This window comes from Rhinatrema bivittatum, chromosome 2 (genome assembly GCF_901001135.1).
Source record: "Rhinatrema bivittatum chromosome 2, aRhiBiv1.1, whole genome shotgun sequence".
NCBI lineage: Eukaryota > Metazoa > Chordata > Amphibia > Gymnophiona > Rhinatrematidae > Rhinatrema > Rhinatrema bivittatum.
This window is the reverse complement of record NC_042616.1, coordinates 43,543,924-43,556,093: the sequence shown is the minus strand read 5'-3', so window position 1 is coordinate 43,556,093 and position 12,170 is coordinate 43,543,924. Positions and strand designations below refer to the sequence as shown.

The 12,170-nt window shown below is 42.9% G+C and overlaps 1 protein-coding gene across 1 annotated transcript in view; it reads right to left on the bottom strand.

Moving 5' to 3' along the window:
- Positions 1–1,165: 1,165 nt before the first annotated feature.
- Positions 1,166–12,170, bottom strand: part of LOC115085955 (oocyte zinc finger protein XlCOF6-like) — a 258,912-nt gene continuing 247,907 nt past the window's right edge. Inside the window, exon 5 of the mRNA XM_029592523.1 lies at positions 1,166–8,550. Coding sequence (XP_029448383.1) covers positions 7,750–8,550 — 801 coding nt within the window. The 3' untranslated portion in view covers positions 1,166–7,749. The remainder of the gene's footprint in view (positions 8,551–12,170) is intronic.

The window sequence follows — 12,170 nt, the reverse complement described above, 5'->3', positions numbered from 1 at the left end:
GCTCCTTCCGGCGACCTAAACTTTAAAAACCGTCACCCCTCTACCCCTTCCCTATGAACCTATAGCCAGTGAAAAAGTATTAGGTGCCCTAAGCAAACCTTATACCCTTGCACCCTACCCTCTCCACGCACATAGTTAAAAATGATGCATTTATAACAGATTTTACATGAAAAATAATATTCAAAGTACAGCCTTCCGCGGTAGAAACAAATATTACATGCAAAACAAGACACTTGCAACCCACATGGCATTAGGGCCACTGTAATGCATACTGGGTGTGGGCTTGACCCTCAGAAACCCACGAATAAATTACAATTAAAATAAAATAAACCTCCCACACCAGAACTGGCAGCACTTAAAAAAGTAAAACCCTACTTATGAAAAAGCAACAAAGTAAATATTACACCAGGCCCTAAAACACCAATACACCTCCTATTAGGAAAACAGAACAAACCAAGCTGCTATAGAGTCCCAACACTGGCCGAATACCTCTCTTCAGTCACACACAGAGAACACAGGCAGACCGCTCCCAAATACAGGAAAAAGAAACCATAAAGAATAAATAGAAACATGCAGGTGAGAATTGAACTGGAAATCGCAACAAGTCAGTGCAACAATGGAAAAACAGAGCCATCACCAATCTTCTGACATTAAACAATAAAATCAAGAAATATAATAAATACATTAATCATAATAGTATAAACATACTAATAAAAAGAATATTTCAAAACAGCTGATGAATGAAAGATCCAATAATTAAAACCTCATATACAATTTGTTTTAAATTTCTTAAACGCCAATAAAATATTTCAAAACAGCAGACAACAAATAACATCCAAATATTAAAACTAATAAGGATAAAATAATTCATGCTCTCCATACCTGAAAACTTATGGTTTCCAGTAGTCCTGAAATTGTAGTGGATTAGTGGGAGATGGATACACAAACTTTATTATTATTATTATTTATTTCTTTTGTATACCGACATTCGATCGAGATATCACATCGGTTTCCAGATAACAGGTTGAATAGAGCCGGAACTGCCCTATTTTTACATTGTAACAAGATAACAGTTGATAACTTTCTCCTCTCTCTCACAGATATGTATCTATACATACACACACATACATATACTCTCTCTCATACACACGCACACTCCCTCACACCCACGTTCCCTCTTACATTCACATGCTCCCTCTCACATACACATGTTCACACACCCTCTCTCTCACACATATATGTTCCCTCCTACATACACATATTCACCCATTCACACACGTTCATCTCGGTTGCGGCCCCATTGCCTTCGCTTGAGTTAGGGCCCTAGGCTGCCACCCCTCCAGGCCATCGCCTCGTGCAAATGCATGCACTGCACCATCCTCGTCTCCTGTATTATAGCAATTTGTACTCCCCACCTTTGAGGTACCTGCAAGATTTTATGGCGCTTAGTGACAGAGCCAAGTCCTGCAATGCTCCAGATCGCACAATGAACTGGTGGTCGAGGCTGCCAGTAGTTATTCAAGTCGGCCTAAACTTGAAAGAAAAACGAAAGAAGAGAAAAAAGAAAAAGAAAACACTCTGCTCTCTGCAGGCAGATGTGTTGTGAGTCAGATCTATTACAGAGTCGAGGTCTGGGGTGATTTGCAAACTGTGTTCTTTCTGTGGACTTGCAAGGAGCAGTATGGAATGAAATCGCATCTTCAGCTGCACCACATCAACCAGAGCCTGCCACTAAATCTCTGCAATAATACTAAAATATATAAATCCTGTGAACGTATGAAGTGGGTGAGAAAACCCAATGAGACCTCATATATTGGTGCCCGGAGGCTGAGCTAGTACAAGCTTTCAATGGCACGGAGCCTTCTTTTAATCATTGGTCTCAGTGAGCTGTTTTTTTAAGATGCTTCCTTGTCAGAAACTGTCTGTATGCACTTCGAGTCTATATACACTTAGAATGAGGGCGCTCCGATGCCTGAAGCTATGCCCTAAAGGTGTACTTATCTTGCAGCTTATATTAATTGATGAGCCTTAGGGTAATGTTGGCTGAATGGATGAATCCGACGTTGTTCCGACACCAAGTGTTTCGGAGAGAACCTCCTTCTTCAGGGGGTCAGATACCAATGTTGCCGGCTCGGTCATTGCACTAGAATCACTCTTTTGTGGCTGCGCATAGCGCGTCTAGACGTAGCTTTCAGCGATGCTGTTGCAATGTCAATCGCTTGGCCGTGAGTCATCTATCGGCAGCGGGTTTTCTCACCCACTTCATACGTTCACAGGATTTATATATTTTAGTATTATTACTGACTTCCTGGTATTTGCGGATTCTTCATTTTCTGTATTGATACTAAATCTCTGCATGCAGTTCGGGCAGTCCCGAGATAGTATTCAAAAGCTTTTGTGCCTTTTTAATCGATTCAAAGAAGTGGGTTGCATTTTGTTAAATCACTTCCGGTTTGGCTGGAAACTGAATTATGAATCGAATTTGGCGTTCCACCAGCTTTGTACATATTGGGGCAAAAGCCTCACATTAAGCAGACAAAGCCGCTGAGTAATCCAGGAAAAGCAGAATGGACTGACCCTCATACGCCAACTTTCTGGTTTGGTGGTAAATCTGCAGGATCTCCTTCTTGTGACGGTAGTTCAGAAATGTTCCAATAACTGTTCTGTGTTTTGTCTGCGCTGAGACCTACATTCTCAGCCGTTGAGCACGTTCGATGCGAAGGACATCATGTGCCTCCGTAAGGCCCAGAGTTCTAGGTAACCATAATTCTAAAACTTCTGACAGGTCTCGCTCACTGATACTCGTGAGGAGGCCAATAAAACAAAGATTACTTCTTCTTGACCTAGTTTCTAGGTCCTAAATCTTGAATTCATTTTTCACAGTCACTGATTTCACCGCCACCCTCTCCCTCTCTAAGGTCTGCACTCAATCATCAACCCTGGTAAGATGGCTCTCTACCTCTTGTATTCTCTTTGAGTTGTCAGCCAACATAGATTGTATTTCATCAAATTGCCAATGTATTTTCTCAAGTTTAGCATCCATCACAGCCATTATTGTCACTTCTACATTGCAGGTCCCGTCATTCATTGAAATCAGCAATGGAGGATTACTAAGGCTATTGGCCATTTCACTCACTGTGGGTTTTCCTCTTTTCGCACCAATTTAGTAGCCATCCATGGTCTGAGCATTATAGGGAAATGATAAATATAAACAATTCAGGGTTGGGCCCCAAAGCAGCTGAGGAATGCGTCCTCACTCGATCAGATCACATGACCCCGTGTCTACATTTCCAATAGGAACCTGAATTGATCACTTTCAGTTCTGTGCGGTTACCAGAGGGGAGATTAGGGAGCAAGGCTAAGTTTCTCCTGTAAATGGAGAGAGTAGAAAATGTATAACCGGATTCTTTTAATTTCTTCCCTCTGCCAGCCAAAGTCATTGGAGAACAGAGTGTTTTAATAAACTATAGTGCTTCTCCTATTCTCTCTCTCCTTTTATTTCTCCACACTCTCTAACTGCTGCAAGTGCAGAGGCTTCCCCCAAGATTTAATGCATTTAAGACCTTCCCCTGCTGGTTTGCAATAAAATAGTCTTGTAAAAGAAGAACAGGGCATATTTCTGATGAAAGCCGGCAAACCTGAAACAGGGGGAGGGGGTGAAGGGGAACCCACAGAACTCAGCTGGGAGCCACACGAGGGAGGGGAGTCAAGGAAGAAGGCAGAATGGAGAACAGAGGAGGAAAGAAGGGGAGAGGATCCATGGAAGAAGGTTTCAGGCAAAGTAAGAACAATTTAGAAGCAAGGGATTGGGAAGAGGCACAGGGCGCATGAGGGGAGAGAGCCAGTGAGGACATGGAGAGAGAGAAGACTGGGAGACAACTGGTCGAGGAATAAGAGCAAGATTGCTGGGTGGGAATGAATTACCAGAAACAGAAATTAAGGATGGTGTGATGGAGGAATAAGTTGGAGATCAGGGGTGAAAGAAAATAATATAATGCAAAACAAGTGGAGGGATACGAAAAAGCAGAGAAGAGAATTGAGGAGATGTGACCTAGATGGGGTAAGGGAGATGGAGAAAGAGAGTCATGGAAATTAAAGGGATCAGGAAAAGCCAGAAGATAAAATTGAGATCAGTCCAGGACTCGATAATTTCAGATTCTGTAACTGTCTTATATATATTTACTATGGAGGTTAGTTCTCCTCTCCTCTCTTTACCTTCTATCTCATGTTCCATTCATGTTGTCTTTTTTTTTTTAATTGAAATTTCAACTTAATTTTACAGAACTATATGTTCAGAAAAATACAGATAATAGTAATATTAATTTAAGAAAATATAACAAACCTCGATTCTGAAAGTTATTACATATCTGTATAATAGTAATAGGTATTAGGGGAGTCAATATACATTGAGCAGTGAAAAAAGAAATATTTCTCTAACTATCAAATATACTTGCCAAAAAGAGTGGGGAACATGAGTTTCTCTAATAACCAAAACCTGTGATAATTATCAGGAAGATGAATCTAAGTATGTACGTAACTGCACAGGATCAAAAAAGATATATCTAGAGTCTTGATATATTACTATACATTTGCATGGAAAATGGAGTATAAATTTTGCTCCTCTAGATATTACTTCTTGTCTCATTTGTAGAAATTTTCTCCTCTTATCTTGGGTTGCTTTGGTCACATCCGGGTAAACCCAGATTCTATACCCGTGAAATAAACCACTTTGATTTCGTAGATATAATCTTAGTACTGCAGCTCTCTCTGTGATGAACACAAAAGATACCACCAAGGTTTCCCTTGATTCAATAAGTGTCTAAGGTCAAGTCCAATAATGCTGTGACATTTAGGGGTTCTTCTTGCCCTCCTTGATATTGCTGTTTTTCCTCTTTATTTGCTTTCCTCGGAGTATAATATATTTTCGAAATGGCAGGAATCCCTTCTTCAGGGAACTTCAGAATATTTTTAAGATAGCTTTTAAACATGTCACGAGGGGACACTGCCTTCATTTTCGGAAAGTTTAATATCCTCAAGTTTACTCTTCTGGAGTCATTTTCCATTTTCTCCATTCTGTTGAAACAGACACTTTCAGATTTAATAAGGTCATGTTGTATTTCTTCAATATTCTTAACTTTTTGTTCTGTCTCTTTTAAATTACTTTCCAAAGTTAATATTTTTATATCTAGGATCTTTGTATGCTGCAAGTTTTCTTTCAATAAGCTCAACAAAGATTTTATAGATTTGTCCATAGTAAGAAACATTTTCCAAACAACATCAATGGTTATTTCCTGGGGTTTAACCAAGGAAAAAGAATCACTAAAATGTACCTCAGATTCGTTTCTCCCTGTCACCACAGGTTCCCCGGTTTCATTGTCAGCCTGCTGTTTCTCGGCCTCCCTGCCCCCGGAGCCTAAAATAGCCAGGCTCTCCGAAACAGACGCTTCACCTACGTCCTTTCTCGGGGCTGATGATCTTAATGGAGCCGCTTTCTCCTCCAGTTAGTCGGCCGTGGCGTCTCCAGACAAACTGAAGATCTCTGTCGGTGCTTCCGGTGCGCCGGGGCTGAGGGATGCCTCCTTCACCTGGGGTCCCATCGCCTGCTCTGCGTCGGGCGTTCCCGTGGTTTCTCTCCCCGGCATATGCCTCATGGTTCCAGCAAATCAACACGTGATTCGCGGCTGTTTTTCATCAAATTTCAGCGTAGAAGTGGCGGCAAGTTTTATTTTTGCCTTTCTTTTTGTGTGAGGCATAATAAGGAAAAAAACGCTAAGAAGAAGGTTCACGAGAAAGGCAAACATACAAAGACCCACGGAGAAGTGTTGCTCACATCCACTCTATTTGGCAGCCATCTTGGACTCCCCCCTTCATGTTTTCTTCCTGTTATTCTCTAAGGTAGATGAACCTCTGCCTGAGATTCCTTTATCAAGGAGGGCTGTGAGGCATGGGGAATGGGGGTCTCTCCTGGGCTTGATTTTCAAAAACATTTAAGTGCACAAAACCTGAATTTATGTGCTTTCAGAAAATTTCCCCACAGTTTCTGTCTGTAATTGTACGCAGAGAGGGGATTCTGCACATGCATACTTTCAAAAATCGATTTGCAAACATTTATAAGCAAGTGTAGATGTGTGCCCGGGCCGGCTAATTTTCAAAGTGATCTTATGCATATATATCTGCTTTGAAACTTTGGGATAAAGTTGGCATCTCCTTTCAACATGCAGTCTTGTTAAGTTTATAACAGAACAATTATCCTCTGGGTGTAGTTTTTAAATTCTAACTGTAATACCTGACAGTGGTGATATTGTACACTTGTTTGCTCTATAACCTGTACTTTTGTATGTGTGTATCTGTGTGTGTGGCTAATAGGGAATGTGGTGCACACTGTAACTTGCTTCTGTCTTCCAAACCCTTCCACCCCCTCCCCCCTGCAGCCTCTTTTTCTCCCTTTAGTCCATAATCTGAACTTTGCACTGTCTTAATGTGCAGTATAGAGATTTTCTTCTCAAAGCTGTCATGACCTAGGAGACATGCAGCCACTTAATTTTTCCTCATCCCCTTGCTCCTCATGATGCACTCCTCTATTCTTCTCTACCATCCTAGGCAGTCATGGAACAAGCTATGTACTGTGACATGTTCATGATTTCTGTGATGTCTCCTCTCGCTCCTGGGTGCACTTTCAAATTAAGGAGAAAAGGTATGGCTATATTGCCACAGGAATTGAGCACATAGTGGTTCACAATCCCTGCATTTAGGCATTTGTATGACTACCCAGTGTACATTTGAGAAGCAGAGCAGTGGTGGAGGAATGGCAGAAAACAGCAGCAGCTGGGATGGGGGCAGCAGCAGCTGGGATGGGACATCAGTGGGAAAGAGGCAACATCAGTTCTGGTGTTGACCAGGGGATAGTGGTGAAGAGAGTGCCAAATTCTTAAGTTGCTCAGGGCCACCAGAAACATTGCATTCCCTTGCTAATGAAGCTTTTCTCACACTGAGAACAAGAGACCATTTTCATAGTTAAGGATTCTTTGGTGTCCTGAGAGTTGGATCTTCTATTTGAAACTTTTTCTACACTGAGTACAAATAAATACTTTCATTCCAGTGTGAATTATCTGGCGGTATTGAAGTTTGTCTTGTGATGGAAGCTCTTACTACACTCAGTACATGCAATTGGTTTCTTACTAATGTGGATAATTTGGTGCTGTGTCTGGTTTATCTTATGAAGGAATCTTTTATCACACCCATACATGTAAAATTGTTTCTCACAGGGGCAATTTCTACAATTGGTTTTGTTTTGTGCATACCTTGACAGGAATGAGGATTATTTGTAAGCATTGGCATGGCTGGGGATGAGCTCAATTTCTCAAATTTACTGCTAATGCCCTTCTTTGTACATGTATTATACCAAAGAGAACTTCCTTCTGGAGTTCATAAGGTATAATATTAACAGGTAATAGATGTGCCTGAAAAATTCTTCTTAATCAGACCAGTGGACCCAATATATTTGGGACGACTTCTGCATCTTTCTGCCAGATTTTCTTGGTCTCGGACTACATCTCTTGGTAACTAAGGATCTCTGCTTTCTCCTTATGATACACAGAATAATCTCTTGGTACTGATACTTCTATTTACAATGCCATTCTTGTGTTCTTCTCCTTCACCACAATATCTGGTTTTCATGCAACAATCTTTCTGTTAGTAGAAAAAGGAATGTCCCAAGTGATCACAACTTCTTCACTCTCCACTATTGTATTATAATTGAGCTCGCAATGTTTCTCTCTCACCAGTGTGGACTCTTTGGTGTCTTGTCAGATTTATCTTCTGACGGAAGCTTTTACCACACTCAGTACATTCAAATGGTTTCTCACCTGTGTGAATACTCTGGTGCCTTGTCACACTTCTGTTATTAAGGAAGCTTTTACCACACTCCATGCATGTAAATGGTTTCACACCAGTGTGGATGCTCTCGTGGCTTGTCAGGCTTATTTTATGACGGAAACTTTTCCCACACTCAATACATGTAAATGGTTTCTCACCAGTGTGGACTCTCTGATGGCTTGTCAAGCTTATCTTCTGACGGAAGTTTTTACCACACTCAATACATTTAAATGGTTTCTCACCAGTGTGACCTCTCTGGTGCCTTGTCAGGCTTATCTTATGAAGGAAGCTTTTACCACACTCAACACATTTAAATGGTTTCTGACCAGTGTGGACACTCTGGTGCCTTGTCAGGCTTACCTTATAAAGGAAGCTTTGACCACACTCAACACATGTAAATGGTTTTTCACCCGTATGGCCTTTCTGGTGGTTTGTCAGGTTCATCTTCTGACGGAAGCTTTTACCACACTCAATACATTTAAATGGTTTCCCACCAGTGTGGATTTTCTGGTGCCTTGTCAGGCTTCTCTTATTAGGGAAGCTTTTACCACACTCAATACATGCAAATGGTTTCTCACCAGTGTGGATACTGTGGTGGCTTGTCAGGCTGATCTTCTGACGGAAACCTTTACCACACTCAATACATTTAAATGGTTTCTCACCAGTGTGAATGCTCTCGTGCCTTATGAGGCTTATCTTATGATGGAAGCTTTCTTCACACTCAACACATTTAAATGCTTTCTCACTAATGTGAATGCGCTGGTGCTTTGTCAGGCTTCTCTTATTAGGGAATCTTTTACCACACTCAACACATGTAAATGTCTTCTCACTAGTGTGGATGCGCGGTTGGCTTGTGAGTGTAATCTTGTTATGGCAGCTTTTATCACTCTTAGGTCTGATGAATGATTCTTCAATGTGAGATCCCTGAGATTTCAGGTATATCAGAACTGCATCATACAAGCATTTTTGTTCTGTTATCTCATTTCTCTGCTCTTCGTCTGTGTGTGTGACATTACTAGCACTTTGCTCATACACAGTAGAATTCTCCGTTGAGTCTCCTGTTGAATTTCTTTCTTTCTTCTTTGAGATGCACTGACTCCTGACATTTCTTTCCAAAGCAGAGCATGAAGAAGTATCGGCTCTATTTTTTCCTGATACCATCATCAACTTTCCTTTTGGATTCTGACTAGCTTCCCACTGATGTCTCTTTTTACTTTTAATTCCAGGATCATCATTTTCTAGATAAAAAGTAAACACAGAGTATTATTCTGTTTGTTACAGACACAGACTAAGAGACTCCAGAGAAGTCAGAGTCTCTTTGTGCCTGGAAGTTAGTCTCAGTAGGGAGTAAAGTTGGGGTGGGCAAACTTTTGGGCTTGAGGGACAAATAAGGACAGGTTTGTGTGTGGAGGTAAAGAACGATCTGAGCAGAGGGAACCCCTTGATGTCTGAGAGGGGTGGGGGGAGAACTGATATCCACTGGAGGCCCAATGGTGACATCATAACTTCTGGGCTGCTGATGTAATGCTCCCACTGCTGTAGGCCAAGATGCATCTCATCACCTCAGGTCAGATATGGGTCATAGATCACCTTCCTCTAGAATAAAGGATTTTCAGTTAATGAAGGAGAGACTTCCCCATGGGGGATTCCAGACTTCAGCAATGACTCTCTGATCATGCAACAGTAATCAGGAAAGGCTACTAGAGCACATCTTATTCCTAACTGAGAACTGGTCAGCAGGGATGGTGCCCATCTTTCTTTTCTAACAGACCACACTATGGGTCTCAAATGGTATTTGGACTTTGGGTGATTGGGTTTCGAAAAGACTATTCTATGTCTCTGGTGCCTGAAACAGAAGCTCTGCAAGTGATTAAAGCAATCTCAGAGAAGCTGGTGAAGGGGTCTCTGCAGTTCCCAGCTGCTCCTTCCACTCCTCATCTCAGCAGTTTTACCCCGGTCCCTTTTATTACTGCACTCACCTGAGCAGCTGCTTTTCCCAGTTTCTCTTTCCTCTGATCCCGGCTCATCCCTGATGTAAGGCTCCTCCCCTCGTTCCATGTGGGATATGATATCAGGGGTGGCAGTCTGAGATCCTGATTCTGGGATAAGAACACAGCATTGTTTCGCATAATCACTCTGGCTTTTATTCTTCCAAAGCAAGCAATTTTAAAACATTCCCAGCAGGCAGATGTTGATTCCCTTCAATGAATATAAATATTCAGATCCTCAATTAGAAGCAAGTTCAGAGTCCCGATACATCTCCAAAAAAATGTGTTAACCTTCCTTATTCATCTCTGTATTCTCACCTCCACTATGAAGACTGGAATATATTATCTGTCTCAGCTCAATATGTGCAAGCTTCATGATGTGGAAATTGCTGTGCCTCCATGCACAGAGGTTAGGAGTAATATGGCTTTGGCTAGCTTCCCCCCTTCCCTCTGTTCCCACTGCTGAGCACAGAGTCAAGAGGCATTGGGGGGGGGGGGGGAGGAAAGTGAGAGGGGAGGGCCAGCGTGGCAAAAGAAGGGTTACAGTGAAGCTGAAGAGCTCTCTCTCTCCTTCACCAGGTCAAAGTGCATGCACCATGCCAGCAGGAGCCAAAGGCAGTGGATGTCTTCCTGGCTGGAAAGTGGGCATATTCCCAGGTCAAGCTCACATCCTTGGAAGACCCAGCATGCCCCTGTGGCATTTAGTGAGCAATAGTGGAATATAAAGGTGGCATGGACCAACAGCTGGGGAGCAGTGATGGTACGACTGAAGCAGCACAGGCACCAACACCGACAAAATGCCTGAAGACCGGGAAGGGGAGTGGCAGATAAGAGCATAGGGCAGAATGAAGCTCCTCCTGCAAAGAAAATGAGCAACGCAGCATCCTGTGCTACGCCTCTAACTGCAGCAGAGGCCTCCATTGCACAGGAGCAGAGAGGAGATTCGTGAGCATGAGAAGAAGTGGGGGCTATCCAGGCAGGTCACATCATGGCCACAAAATAGATTTCCCTCCCAGCAGATTCTAGTGCAGATAAAATGGAGAAATTACTTACCTGATAATTTTGTTTTCCTTAGTGTAGACAGATGGACTCAGGACCAATAGGTATTGTACTCTCCTGATAGCAGATGGAGTCAGATTTCAAAGCTGATGTCACTCTACATATACCCATGCAGATAGCTTAGCTATTCAGTATTCTCCTCGAAAAGCTATTGTGGATATACGTGTGCTTAGATAACTTGATTAAACTTGGACTGGTTCAACTGATTTCCAAACTGGAGACCGCCAGTGCACTCAACCAATTAACGCCGACACCAGACAAACTGTGGGCGTCTTGAACTAGAGGAAAGGCATGGCTTATCCATACTTGCTTTAGTCTCAAGGTTTATTATCTGAGTTTCTCGATTTCTGGGGCAGCCGTGGGCGGGATGCTGAGTCCATCTGTCTACACTAAGGAAAACAAAATTATCAGGTAAGTAATTTCTCCATTTCCTAGCGTGTAGCCAGATGGACTTAGGACCAATGGGATGTACAAAAGCTACTCACAGACAGGGCGGGAGGCTGCCCGTGGCCCACTTAGTACTGCCCTTGCAAAGGCTGTGTCCTCGCAGGCCTGAACATCCAGGTGGTAGAACCTGGAGAAGGTGTGTAGGGAGGACCACGTCACCACCCAACAGATCTCGGCGGGTGACAGCAGCTTGGTTTCTGCCCAGGATACTGCCTGGGCCCTCATCAAATGAGCCTTAACTTGTAGAGGCAAGGGCTTTCCTGCCTCTACGTAGGCTGCCTTGATTACTTCTTTGATCCAGTGGGCTATAGTCGCCTGCGAGGCCGCTTCCCCTTGTTTCTTCCTGCTGTGGTGGTCCGTTTTGCGCACAGGTTCCGATCTTTCCAGGTATTGGACTAGGAGTCTGCCGACATTTAGATGGTGGAGAAAGCATGAGTCCTCCGAGTCCTTATGCTCATCTGGAGATGGTAGCGAGATGGTTTGGTTCAGGTGAAACTGGGAAACCACTTTCGGTAAGAATGAGGGCACAGTGCGCAGCTATATGGTTCCGGGCGTCAACCTGAGGAACAGTTCCTGACAGGACAGTGCCTGAAGTTCGGAGATGCGACGAGCTGAACATATTGCCACCTAGAATGCAGTCTTCAAGGTTAGGAGATGTAGTAACAGGCCGCGTGTTGATTTGAAGGAAGTTCCCCCTAGGAAGTCTAATACTAGATTGAGATTCCATTGGGGCACCGGCTACTTTAGGGGTGGTGGGAGTTGTTTAACCCCTTTCAGGAAGTGGGAGACATCTGGATGGGT